The sequence below is a fragment of the Populus alba genome, chromosome 14, assembly GCF_005239225.2.
Source record: "Populus alba chromosome 14, ASM523922v2, whole genome shotgun sequence".
Lineage (NCBI taxonomy): Eukaryota > Viridiplantae > Streptophyta > Magnoliopsida > Malpighiales > Salicaceae > Populus > Populus alba.
In genome coordinates this window covers 2,779,079-2,792,846 of record NC_133297.1, presented here as the reverse complement: position 1 = coordinate 2,792,846, position 13,768 = coordinate 2,779,079, and the positions used below count along the sequence as shown (strand labels likewise).

The window sequence follows — 13,768 nt, the reverse complement described above, 5'->3', positions numbered from 1 at the left end:
CTAGTCAAGATCATAAATGCTTTCATACCAGGTTTGAAAAATTATGGTTGAGTCAATATCATACGAATTTTTCTTTATTAAAAATGTGTCGAAGAATGTTAAGTTGAATATTCTGATAGTGTATCATGATTTTTTAACAAAAAGATTTTATTACACAAATAATCTAAATTTGATGATGAGTTTTTAATAGCACAAGGAGGTCAATGTCTAAGTTTTTTTAAAATATAGTTTTTTTAATTATTAATATTATTTTATTTTCAATCTAGAAATTTTATTTTTTTCTATTTTTATTATTCTATTCAATATTAATAACTTTTATAGTTTTTTTTTTATTTTTACGTGAAGGGAATAATTTTTCCCAACTGAAACCAGTCACGGCCCGGTGCAGTCAATGGGCTTATAAATACAGACCCAACTACCAAGAAAAGAAAAGAAAAGAAAAGAAAAGGGTAGAGAGTGATAATCAGACACGTTCTGTCACCGGAACTGATCGGTTTCATTTTAGGTGCCTTCAAAATCATGGACCAGAAAATCTATTTATATCTCGCTTTCGAATCAAAAGCCACGTTCCCTCCGTCCACTCGACTAAAAACATTTCGGCTGTTCACACGGAGAAAATCCAACGGTCATTGTTCACCTCAAATAGAACGTGGGTTTGGCTCAAAACATTACAAAATTAACTAACAAAGTGACCGAGAGAAAGCGAGAGAATCCAAATAAATAAATAAAAATAAAATACAAAGGTTTTTTGGGATTCGATTTGCAATTGCTGTGCGGTACAGTGAGATTTGTGTTTTTTTTCGAATAATAAATCTAAAAATATTTTAATTCATCATGATATTATATGTATTTTACTTAAAACTTTATTCGATAAAAAATTATCAATTATCTTTCAACTTGTAATTACAAACCAAACATTTAAACACTGTACAAGATATTTTTACAGAAATATTTCTTAGTAAAAAATAATTTTTTTTTGAATTTTTAATGTATCATATTAAAAAAAAATGAGAACACAATTAAAAAAACAATTTTAAAAAACAATCTCAAGCCACGTTATCAAAGGAAACCTTAATCGAACCAAGACAACCGAATCTCGGTGACATTTTCTCGAAATAGACAGAAAAAAAAACACAGAAAAGTCAAAATCGTGTTTAGTTTGGTGTTGTTGATAATTTCGTATTTAAAAAAAAAAAAAAAAAAAGAAGATGAGAATATGCCATTGATATGTACCAGTCAGACATTCTCAGATGCCAAGTCGGTTTAAGGCATTATCAGCTCTCTTCATATTTTTATTTTGCTTCACCTGCACGCTTCTCTCATCTCTCTCCCTCCCTCTCTCAGGTATTTGTAATCTCTCCTCCTTCTCTTTATTCAAGAATTTATGTTTGTAACTGAATTTAATCGAAGATTTTTTTCTCGTTCTGTTCATAGTCCTCCTATATTCATTTTGAGGTAAAACCCTAAGTTTTCTGTTTGGTTGCAGAGTAAAATTAGAGATTGAGGTTCATTGTACAATTAGAACTTGTTTTGTTCTTTCTCAGTATCCAAACAGTTTTTTATTTTTTATTTTTTGTGTTTTTCTGGTGTTTCTCGAGGTTGTGTTGCGTCGTAGGATTGTTTCCTTAATCTTTAATGTTTTTTTTTTGTTTAATTTTTAATCAGGATCGTGAAGCTGGTTTTGTGTCATCAAGTTGTTACTTTGAATTAAATTTGAGAAGAGTGAATTACTGGGAGATTGTGTGATGGGCTCGGATAAGCAGACCACTGGTTTATTAGAAACCCTTAGAATGGAGAGGGTGAGGACTATTTTGACGCATACATATCCTTACCCGCACGAGCATTCGCGGCATGCAATCATTGCTGTTGTTGTGGGTTGTTTGTTTTTCATTTCTTCGGACAACATGCACACTCTCATAGAAAAATTGGACAATAATATTAAGTGGTGGTCTATGTATGCTTGCCTCCTTGGTTTCTTCTATTTCTTCTCATCGCCATTTTTGGGGAAGACAATCAAACCTAGCTATTCAAATTTCAGTCGGTGGTAAGTGCTCTTGATCACGGAACCTTTGTTCTTTGTTTTGTAGAAATGTGCTTATCTAGTAGCTAAACAACCACAACAATTGAAATGTTGATAGTCTGTGAACATTTACTTTACAGGTATATAGCCTGGATTTTAGTTGCAACTCTGTATCATCTTCCTAGTTTTCAGTCGATGGGAGTAGATATGAGGATGAATTTATCATTGTTTTTGACAATATCTGTATCTTCAATTTTGTTTCTCCTTGTCTTCCACATTATTTTTATTGGCCTGTGGTATATTGGTCTCGTTTCTCGTGTTGCCGGAAGGAGGCCAGCGATCTTGACTATTCTCCAAAACTGCGCAGTAAGTGTATTTGGTACTTTGTCCATATCATGCATGCCTTTTTTCCTTTTAATATAAGCTCTGACCTGTGTTTTCATGTGATTAATTTTTCAAACAGGTTCTCAGTGTGGCCTGCTGTGTGTTTTATAGCCACTGTGGTAACCTTGCCAATTTGAGAGATAGACCGTCTCAAAGAAAGTATTCTAGTTGGTTTTCTTTTTGGAAGAAAGAAGAGAGAAGCACATGGCTTTCAAAATTCCTCCGAATGAATGAGTTAAAAGACCAAGTCTGCTCTTCTTGGTTTGCTCCAGTTGGGTCTGCTAGTGATTATCCACTTCTGTCCAAGTGGGTTATTTATGGGGAAGTAAGACTATATTCAATTCCATCCTTTATACATCTTGAATGCATCATCCCCCCCCCCCCAGCATTTATCCTTCTAATTAACACTGTTATCTTGTGTTTTGCAGTTAGGTTGCAATGGAAGTGGATGCGCTGGTTCATCTGATGAAATTTCTCCCTTATATTCACTGTGGGCAACATTCATAGGTCTTTACATTGCCAATTATGTAGTTGAAAGGTCAACAGGGTAAGTGATGATCTTCAGATTAACTTTATGATGCATTAATTATCATTTATTGGCATCGAGGCAAGTTTTGTTTTTCTTGATTGGATGGTCCTTTTTTATGGCGGTAAATCATATATAGGTTTTTACATTGCCAATTATGTAGGGGGTTAACAGAGTGAGTCATCTTTAGATTAACTTTTGGATGCATGTTATCTTCTATTGGTGTCAAGGAGGATTTTAATTTCTTGACTGTATGCCCCCTTTTGGTGTTGGCAGATCATAACAATATGACATGTTCTCTTCATCCATGTTCTGATTTATTTGTTTGGTTTATGGCCCTATTATTGGAACTTCCTGAGTTGGTAGCTTCAGTAGCCCTTTCTTTTTTTTCCTCTCTTCAATAAGGTGTGGACAAGTCATCCTGATGAGTTTCTAACCATGCTGCTAATTGTACTTTTGACTTAGGTGCTAACTGCTTCATCAAGGTTCATTGTATTGTCTTTATGGTATTTTACATGCTCTTGAATAGTCATTTGAGAACCTTCCTGTCATAATATTTCATAATGTTGGCCATTTGATAGTTGATTCTGCTCTTTTGTTATTCACAACGCTATCCTGCTTTATTTTTATTCTGACGAGCTTGCAGAGGAAGCATAAACCAACAATGATTTCATGATTCCATTACGTCTCACTCATTTTAGTAGCCACCATTCAGTTACACATTTCTATTTTTGAGAATTATTGTCCCATCACATGAATGAGTTGCATTTACTGTTTTTGGTAGTGCCACTATGATGTCTAGTTTCTCTTCCAAACTCATGGTTTTCTGCCTAACAGGTGGGCTCTTACTCACCCCTTGTCAGTGGAAGAGTATGAGAAGTCAAAGAAGAAACAAATGAAGCCTGATTTTTTGGACATGGTCCCTTGGTACTCTGGGTATGTGTTTCCATCTACATTTTTTTTCTTGCTTGATGGGTTGGGTAGTGGAGATGAGTTGAAAGAGACTTTTGAAATTCTTGCTCTCGCTTTGTACTGGCTACATGTTTCAGAACATCTGCGGATCTGTTCAAGACAGCCTTTGACCTCTTGGTATCGGTAACTGTGTTTGTTGGCCGTTTTGACATGCGTATGATGCAGGTATAGTTCCACATTGAGTATTGTATTCTTTGACATGTGCTTTGTTTCTGTACTTGTTGAGATAAATTGTTTATTTTTCTCTGATGAACCTCAAAAATAATATGAGTTATGCTAGCTATGATTAACATAATTCCATTCATGGTATAGTGATGTCTCTTTTTCCCTTTTCTGCACCATCAGGCAGCTATGAACCGGGCTCAAGATGGAGCACAACAGGGTCTTTTGTATGATCATTTTAATGATAAGGATGAATTATGGTTTGACTTCATGGCTGATACTGGTGATGGTGGGAACTCATCTTATACAGTTGCGAGACTTCTTGCTCAGCCTTCTATTCAGGTCACTAGAGGTGATTCTGTGCTTTCCCTACCGCGTGGAAACTTACTTCTTATAGGAGGGGATCTTGCGTAAGTTGAAAGTGTTTCTTGTGTTGTTGACGTGGTAGCAAAAATATACAACCTAGCTCTGTGAAAGAGTCCTTATTTTTGTTGGATGATTTTTTACCGTAATTTAATGGTCTTGAAAGTTGACGAGGCAAGCATTTTATATCGATTCATAGGTGTGTTGTGATTTGAATCTCTTTAATGGTTCTGATCCACTCCACTTTAATGGTCCTGACTCCTGATTTGAGGTTCTGCTTCAAGGGTTCTGAATCTTTGGTTAACCAAGTAATAATGAATATCCTGATGTTGATGGACTCTTAAGAGGTAAAAACACAATTTCAAGTCAAATGCTACTGATTGCTTTAGGTTCTATAATTACCACCCCTAATCCTGGGAGTTAAGTTGAGTCGAAATATTAATATCCTACTTTATAAGCACATTAACTTTGATGACGCCCAGGAATCAATCTTCAAGCTGCGCTTTGCTTTGGGCATCAATTCCTGTATTGGTTCCTTCATTTTATACCCACCACCCACTAATAAACCAGCCTCTCCTTGCCTGCATCCATTTTGGTTGGCCATCAATGTTTAGCACTGTACTTTGTCAACGACTGTTTTAAGTGTTTCAGGGGTTGTGCATCCATCTTTACAGATTAGTTCTTTAGAATCCTTTCTTGTCAGGATGAACTTTATGGAATGTTGCACTAGCTGTGTAGATCATTCTGATGTCTAAATCTTGAAATGAACTTGTTAAAACTATGCCGTTAGAAATTTGCAGACTTGTTATATACTTTGAAAATCTCTCAAAATATATCTTCCTCCATTTCTGTAGCATTGATGTTTAACTAGGTTGGTATTCCCCCCCAGAGCACCCTAATCTGTAATGTTCCAGAGCTTATTACTCATTTATAGTTGAGGCCATCAGAAGATAACATATGCCATTTAAGTATATGCGCTGTGCATGTATGCCTAGTTTTATGTGATCATTAACTTATTTATGCTCTTCATGACTGATACCTGTTCATTTGTTCAATTAATAATTTCATGTTTTCATTGTAGATATCCTAATCCGTCCTCCTTCACATATGAGAGACGCTTGTTTTGTCCTTTCGAATACGCTTTGCAGCCTCCGCCTTGTTATAAACAAGATCATATAGCTGTAAACAAGCCCGAGCTGCCTGATGGAGTGGCTGAATTGAAACAATATGATGGACCTCAGTGCTTTCTCATTCCTGGAAACCATGGTTGGTTTTATTTTCAGCATGAGTTCTGTTACATATTTCTTTTCCTCTGCAAGAACAGCTCGTCTCACAAATAGTTGTTTTATGCTGTAATTACCCATAAACTGAATTGCCATCACATCTTTCGTGGTGGACCCTAGTTTATTGAAAGGTTTAGTTCATGGTTTGCTTTAAACTTTGCAGACTGGTTTGATGGACTTCATACTTTCATGAGGTACATATGTCACAAGAGCTGGTTGGGTGGGTGGTTTATGCCCCAGAAGAAGAGTTATTTTGCTCTGCAACTCCCTAAACGTTGGTGGGTGTTTGGTCTTGATCTAGCACTCCACAATGATATTGATGTGTACCAGTTCAAATTCTTTGCAGAACTGATACAGGAGAAGGTACTTTCTTCTTTTCCTTTGTCCCCATTTTGATATGTTTGTCCCCATTTTGATATGTTCTGCAGCTAAAATTAAACAAGTGCTGGAGTTTTTCCCCTTGACCCTTACATCCATTTTAACTTGTTTGATATATTAACTTTAAGAGGCCAGATGCACGGACTTAAACTGTGTCAAGTTCAAGCATTTATATGATAAACGCATTATTACACTTGGACAGAACCTTTGGGCATGCCTGCAAGTCACATTATATGACAAGCACATGTGTCAAAGTTAGTGACCTTCTTAGCCATTTTCGCTAGACAATTATTCATACGAGACATTATATCTCAATACTGAGGATGCTATCATGTGTAGGCTGTTTATTTTACCCCTAGATTAGGAGATGAAATTGTCTGGCATAGCACTTGAAATTCCATGTCACAATAGCAAATATGCATTCAATGTGCATGCTCAAGTCCATTAAACACAGGGCCAAAAGACTCTGGCAACTATTTGTGCTTGTGATCCAATTCACCCCTGGAAACTAGTGTATATCTTGATGAAAGATTTTGGTGATTTTGCAGCTGTTGATGGCATAATATTCTCTGTGAAGGCTGATGGTCACCCATTACACTTCTATAATAATCTTAATTTAAGAATGATAACCAATAAAATTTAGCCATCGCAGTATCTTGTGCCTACTTCTTGGGGGTTAGATGCCTGATTTGATCTTTCACACTTGACCCTATATCGAAATTTGCAACCCGGGTTGCTGTTTTTCTGTTTCCCATTTTAAAACACTGCACCATTGTTATTGTCATTGTCATTATCATCATCATCTTCCTTGTACTTGAGGTGCTGTTCTGAGTATGTTTGATGAAAAAAAAAAATCCATCAAATACCTTTCCAGAGCCACTGACTAGGTGAATGTAATTGATTTTGATTCAGCCCCTTCTTTCATTGTTCAGGCATGATAATTGGTCTTACCAAGTAGAATTTGATAGAGCTATTTCTTTTTGTGTATTCACCCACCTCTAGGCTAATTGTTTCTTTATATTCCCTTCTCCTGAATATTTTAGGATCTTTAAATTACTATCTGTATTTCAGGTTGCAGACAATGACTCTGTGATCCTTATTACACACGAACCAAATTGGCTTCTTGATTGGTATTGGAATGATGTTTCTGGAAAGAATGTCTCACACTTGATATGTGATTATTTGAAAGGAAGATGTAAAATTCGAGTGGCTGGGGACTTGCATCATTATATGCGCCATTCATTTGTTCCAGCTGATGGGCCAGTCCATGTGCAACATCTTCTTGTAAATGGTTGTGGTGGTGCCTTTTTACATCCCACCCATGTCTTTAGCAATTTCAAAAAATTGTATGGAACTTCATATGAAAACAAGGCTGCATATCCTTCATTGGAAGATTCAAGCAGGGTAAGTTTTGGATTTTTCATATGTATTTTCTAATAATTTTCTTTCCTCCATGGTCACATATAACTTTAATTTCCTTTTTTTTTCTGTGCTATAGCTCCTTAATCAAATTTTTTTTGCAGATTGCTTTGGGTAATATTTTGAAGTTTCGAAAGAAGAACTGGCAATTTGATATCATTGGTGGCTTTATATACTTTGTGTTGAGTTTCTCTATGTTTCCACAGGTATGCATCTGTTTAGTCCTTTCTGTTAGTCAGATTCATGCTAGTTACCCTAAGTTCTGGTTTGTTTTGATTGCAATGGCCTGGCAAGTAAGATATGGTGTTCTGACTTTTCAGATCCATGCTAATAGCCGAAGGATAGCATATGGATCCCATTTCCCTGATAATTACGATGTCTTTCATTCTTGTTTTCTTTTTGCTTGAAATATCTTGCACCCCCGCCACTGTTATGAGAATGTTGTTGCTACCTTTATGTTACACCTACTACCTAGATAGATAAAGCATTATAATTTTTTCCCATGAGACTCTTGCACTACATTGCTGATGGTTGGCTGATTTTCCTCTTCATTTTTAGTGTAAGCTCGACCACATTTTGCAAGACAATACGTTTTCCGGCCACTTGTGGAGTTTCTTTGGCACCGTGTGGAATGTTTTTATGCACGTGCTAGAACACTCTTATGTATCCATGACTGGTGCTATTCTGTTGCTAATTTTGGCGATTGCATTTGTCCCACCCAAAGTTTCTCGAAAGAAACGGGCAGTTATTGGAATTCTCCATGTTTCTTCCCACCTGGCAGCTGCTCTAATTCTAATGTTGCTTTTGGAACTGGGCATTGAGACATGTATCAGGCATAAACTGCTAGCAACTTCAGGCAAGTTATGCTTTCTGTTTCTTTGGTGAATGGTTCAAATTTTCCTTTTTAACATCGCAGGAACATTCAGTTTTTGTAGCTCCAATAGTTGTTTTTTTATATGGTCATTGAGTAAGAGGTGCTAGTTATGACTTTTTCAGGCTATCACACTTTATATGAATGGTACCGATATGTGGAGAGTGAACACTTTCCAGATCCTACTGGCCTCCGTTCTCGTATTGAACAATGGACTTTTGGCCTTTATCCAGCATGCATCAAGTATCTCATGTCTGCCTTCGATGTTCCTGAGGTAAAAAAAAATGTTTTTCATCTCACTGAAATATGATTCTGTTGTGTTTATTCATGAGAGACATTATCAGGTCATGGCTGTCTCGCGGAGTAATATTTGCAAAAATGGGATGGAGTCTCTGTCAAGAGGGGGAGCTATCATTTATTATGCTTCCGTGTTTATCTACTTCTGGGTCTTCTCAACACCTGTTGTTTCTTTGGTTTTTGGAAGTTATCTATACATCTGCATTAACTGGCTTCATATGCACTTTGATGAAGCCTTTTCATCTCTCCGAATTGCAAACTACAAGGCATTCACACGATTCCACATCAACAAAGATGGTGATCTTGAGGTTTTCACCCTTGCAGTTGACAAGGTAAGAAATTAATGCTGTTTTGATTTTCCAGCAGTGGTTCTCCTGTCATGTTTATTAGCCTGTCATGATGGCATTTTGTTAAATGCTGTTGACTGTAGCTTTGTTCCTGTGTGTGCCCGCATGCACGCACATGTTTGGCTGTGCATGCTTGTGTTCAGTAAAGGGTACCTTAAACTTCACAAATTCAGTTTGGTTGGCTGTTTTGTAGTTTAACCATCCTCTGTTTTTATCTGTTGTGGAGTAACACTCATCATAGCTCACTGTTAGAACTGTCTTAACGTTGTGATTATTTGATTAAATGTGCAGGTCCCCAAGGAATGGAAACTGGATCCTCATTGGGATGCAGAACCGAAGCAGCCACAGCAACTGAGCCACCATCGAAAGTTCCCTAGCAAATGGAGTGCAGCTGTTGCTCAGCAAGAGCCACTGAACACTGTTAAAATCGTTGACCACTTTGTTGTTAGACAAACAGAGAAACCAGACTTTGGAACAAGTAGCGGATCAGTAATTCATTGATCTATCTTCTCAAATATGTAGCGTTGCTGTAATCTCATCATCTAGGAAGCAATAGGAAAAAAAAAAAAGCATTAGAAATAGAAAAGACAGTTCTGGAATTCATCTCGATTTTTAACTTCTTACTTCCAATCAACCTCAAGTTTCCGATAACAACGGTTGTGCCAGTTCTCCTATTTGATTTGAAATTGGTACAACCCGTTTGTATATATATTGTTGAAAGAGGAGAGAGAGATGATTAGGAAGCAATCCGTATGGATTGGGATGACTGCATCTTTCAGCTTCGAATTAGATGGAGTAGAAATGTAATTCATGCCCTGCAAAGGGCATGTTAAGACACTGATTCCTGTTGATGAATTATGAATATATGCGAGTGATCTGCTCTTGTATTGGCTTTCATCTGGGTGAATTCCTTGCTCTCCCTTGGTCAGTTGTAGATTTGTTGTCGGACTTTTATCATACTTTATTTCGAAAAAAACTAATTCTATGACACTGTTTTAGTTTCAGCAGAGCTTCTTCATCTTTGGTCAGGTAACAAGTTGCGAAATCAAGCTGGATATCGAAGTCAGATTTCTCAAGCTTTTCGAGATCTTCTGTCGAACAAAATAGAGTAGGGTGCAAGTATTTGTTTGCATATTTCAAGCAGCTTATATTTGATCACATATATCGCAATGGACGATTCTGAGTGCTTGAATTTTTTTTCTTTTGATACATTTGAACAAGAATGATCCATAGGAAAACAATATCCATACACATTCGTGCGTGTACATGAGTTAATGGATGCTGACATTTATTATCTATACGAATAAATGGAATCAAATTACCAGTCCAAAACATGAGCTCAATTTGTACTCATTAATGGCGGAAATAATGTAACAGAAAAGGATAAAATAGGGAAGGAAAGGGTGTCGTCTGTTTCTTGCTGCAAAAACTGATCTATGTACATCTTTCTCAGTAGTGTTGAAACCTATCTTTGATAGTCCAGATGAAGGAAGCTCTCGTACTGGGTTCCTTCCAATACCTTGTGGATTTCATCCCAGTTCTGCACTTGCTTTGATAAATGCCCACTGTGTATCTTAACCTGACGGCTTGTAAGCTCTCTATATGGCAACCTCAAGAAGTCTTGAACCTCTTTCAGTTTCTGCGCAAGAAATTCCAGCAATATTGTTACTAATATTGAAGACAAGACAAGTGTTAGTGAGCAGCGAGTTAAGCTTTAATGGAAGGTCAATCAATACACAACAGCACAAATGCCTTACTGTGCGGTTACCGACGACATCTTCATAGTAAACAACAGTATGACGAGTGCTCTTGAAATAATCTATGGCCCTGGTAGCCCTATCGTCTACATGCTTTAGTTCAGCTATCAGCGTCGTGGCATTTATTGTTGGCCTGTATTTCGCAAGAACTTTGGCCTGCAATGCTTATGAACTTTATGACTTCTTCTCGAGACAATAAATTTGAGAGAGAGAGAGGGGGAGAGAGAGAGAGAGAGAGAGAGAGAGAGAAGCACCTCCATTGATGAGTGGACATGAGACTTGTGGGTTCCATTCAGTGGCTTGTTGCTTTTGTCATAGGAATTTGCAAGTACAGAGATCATTCTGCGGAGCAAATTCCTTCTGAAGAGGAATATTGCATGAACTCCATTCTGCTTGAAGTACTCTGCTATACCCTCGTGATGTTCCATCACGCCCTGCAAAATGCATTTTTAAAAATTATTTTTAAAATAGTATATAAAATGAATTGAAAACATTAAAAAAAAATATTAATTTTAAATATATAATAAAATAATAAAATTTAAATTTTTTTAAAAATACTTTTAAAATATATATAATGATAGTCAAGAACCCTTGTAACTATCATGTATTTTTTTCTCCCTCTCTTTCCTTTTTGTTCGACAAGCCGATATGCATTAGCGATTAGTTTTAGAGTTAGAAAGGAGAGGGGGCCAGGTTCATTATCCGCTATGGCAGGAGATTAACACAGCAAATGACACAAATGATCACTCTCGAGCAGGAAATGTGGCCAAGTTTTGACAGACGACGAAGTAGGAACAATATCATCCTGGACAGTAGAGTCGAGGATCTAAAACTAAGAAAATCCACGAGTAAAACTACAAAGCCACTGACCTGATTAAGCATCCATTTGAACCCAACAGCAGCATTACACTCATTCTTGGAAGCACTACTGAACCAATCAAGATTGTAAACTCTATCCAAAGTTTGTGTAATTGCGGAAACACTCGCCCTTCTTTCTCTCTTCCCAAAAATTTCTCCATTCGAGCTGACATTAATATGACTGTTTAACAATGTCTCAAACCATCCACTTCCAGATCTCTGCATAGAGAAAATGGCAAAAAACCTTACTGGGTTGCAGGCGCATTCCTCCCTACATATACATCAAAGCGTAACTATTTTTACACCAACACGTAAATAAACCAAGTTGGGTATTAAATTCAATAACTATCAAAATACCTGCTAAACGTTTCAGGCTTGGGGTAATGCACATAGGGCTTTTCCCATTCCTCAACATTTGAAGAGTTACATGGCTGATCGAATATTCTGATGTTGAGGAACTTGGCTGTTGTGTGTGGACTTATCTGCTTTATACATATTGAGCAGATATAAACTCCACAAACCATAGCAAATGCCACGACCACCAGTCTCAACAACAATGGAGATTTCTTAGGACCCTTTATAACCAATGCATCCTGAAATTAAAAACACCCCAGATGTTAACACAATGAATTGGTAATGGAAACACAAAACTCGAAACAGGAAAAAAAAAAGAAAGCGATCTGTAGAGATCAAAGGATCATACTGTAGTTTCCATCTCCATAAAAAGAAAGGAGATAAGAAATATGAAAGGGCTTTGGTTTTATTCTGTTTGATCATTTTGAGAAAAATAAGGCTATTGAAATGGTCAGAGGACAGACACTTGAGGGGAAAAAAAACATGATGCTAAAAGAAAACAAAACAGACACACCATATCCTTACACGTTGTAGGAAAGCCATATGGCCTGAGAATATCTTGTAATTAAACAGTAAACTTCTAAGATACAAATTTTATAAAGTTAACTATATATGGTCTGTAAGAATCTTTGCTATCATTGATTAAAAACTTATAAGGCAACGCACAGAAACAGAAATAATAAGAAAATACAATGATCAAAAGTAAGTATTAGCTAGCTGAACAGACCATGTTGAAGAAACACAAATCTTCAGTCATTCTTCAGGAGGAGGAGGAGGAGGAGGAGGAGGAAAGAAAAGCAAGAAACATAGTATTCATTCAATTATCTGTCTGCCTTTCAGAAAGAAATTAATGTTTGAGTGGGAAACAGAGAAGAAAAGCTGTGATATGGTTCAAGATTAGAGCCAGTTTTCTCTTTTATTTTGAGTGTATTATAATATAGTACTTGTCATTTGTCAAAATGTTAACGCGCATGTCACAACCCTGTGAACATTCATGAAACAACGGTCAATGAAAGAAACATGAAACCTTTATAAGGCTCTAAAATCATGTTTGGTACCTCAACTTTTCCAAATTGGCTCAAATCAATTTCTATGCTCAGGAGTAAAAAGTTTTTTGAAATTTCAACCCCTTCTTCTAAGCATAGTGTTAATTCATAAAACTCATAAATCAAAAATCCAAGTCAGGTTTTAAGTTAAAAGCCAGGTTTTAGGTTAAACTATTAAAAACATTGATTTGATGAAGTTTTTAGTGATTTATTTGACTTGGACAAAGTCAATTCAAATTTGATTCGATTAATTTCAAGCAAAAAATAATATATAAAAATAATATTTTTTATAAAAAAACTATAACAATTATTAATAAACACTGTGATATAAGAAAAACTATAAAGAATATAAAATTTAATATGATTCAACAATATATCTATATACACATGAGCGAAGAGATTTTATTTTTTAATATGTTAAAATGAGGTTACTTGAAATATATTTATAGTAGATTCTAAACTATTCAAAGAAACATAATTATGTTTTGCTTGATATATTCTATTTTGATATCTATCTATGAATCACAAACTATAACATCATTTTAATAAAAATAATAAACTTAGATTAATCTAATTAATAGAGTTTTTCTCTTATTCATGTGATACCAATCCTTCTAAGCACTGTAATGCTAATAAATAGTCAGCACATAGTGTTATGATATGATTGGATGGAGGATTGATTTGAGCTGGTTTAAACTTTGAAGTACAGAGCCTGGTTTCACAAAATGTGA

General features: G+C 36.1%; 2 protein-coding genes across 5 annotated transcripts; one reads left to right on the top strand and one right to left on the bottom strand.

The window, feature by feature from the left end:
* The first annotated feature begins 1,127 nt into the window (after window positions 1–1,127).
* LOC118034209 (uncharacterized) lies at window positions 1,128–10,229 on the top strand. 3 transcript variants are annotated; one of them, XR_012167844.1, is made up of 17 exons: window positions 1,128–1,344; window positions 1,666–2,044; window positions 2,161–2,386; window positions 2,484–2,729; window positions 2,833–2,951; window positions 3,768–3,866; window positions 3,980–4,067; window positions 4,248–4,474; window positions 5,509–5,693; window positions 5,874–6,073; window positions 7,160–7,492; window positions 7,612–7,713; window positions 8,066–8,363; window positions 8,504–8,652; window positions 8,723–9,007; window positions 9,314–9,889; window positions 10,052–10,229. XR_012167844.1 is itself a non-coding variant. In XM_035039443.2 (16 exons), the coding sequence occupies exons 2-16, from the start codon at window positions 1,746–1,748 to the stop codon at window positions 9,521–9,523; spliced, it is 3,066 nt and encodes a 1,021-aa protein (XP_034895334.1). In that variant the 5' UTR covers window positions 1,128–1,344; window positions 1,666–1,745; the 3' UTR covers window positions 9,524–9,919. The 3 variants fall into 3 exon arrangements, 1 of the variants encoding a protein (XP_034895334.1); XR_012167843.1 differs by having other exon boundaries at window positions 10,022–10,229; XM_035039443.2 differs by lacking the exon at window positions 10,052–10,229 and having other exon boundaries at window positions 9,314–9,919.
* A 111-nt stretch (window positions 10,230–10,340) lies between these two features.
* Window positions 10,341–12,922, bottom strand: LOC118034211 (uncharacterized). 2 transcript variants are annotated; one of them, XM_035039445.2, is made up of 6 exons: window positions 12,719–12,916; window positions 11,995–12,230; window positions 11,650–11,908; window positions 11,034–11,213; window positions 10,780–10,935; window positions 10,341–10,661 (listed from the first exon to the last, which is right to left on the bottom strand). In XM_035039445.2, exons 1-6 carry the CDS (start codon window positions 12,746–12,748, stop codon window positions 10,488–10,490), a joined length of 1,035 nt encoding a protein of 344 aa, XP_034895336.1. In that variant the 5' UTR covers window positions 12,749–12,916; the 3' UTR covers window positions 10,341–10,487. The 2 variants fall into 2 exon arrangements, with proteins under 2 accessions (XP_034895336.1, XP_034895337.1); XM_035039446.2 differs by lacking the exon at window positions 10,780–10,935 and having other exon boundaries at window positions 12,719–12,922.
* Between the last annotated feature and the right edge of the window lie 846 nt (window positions 12,923–13,768).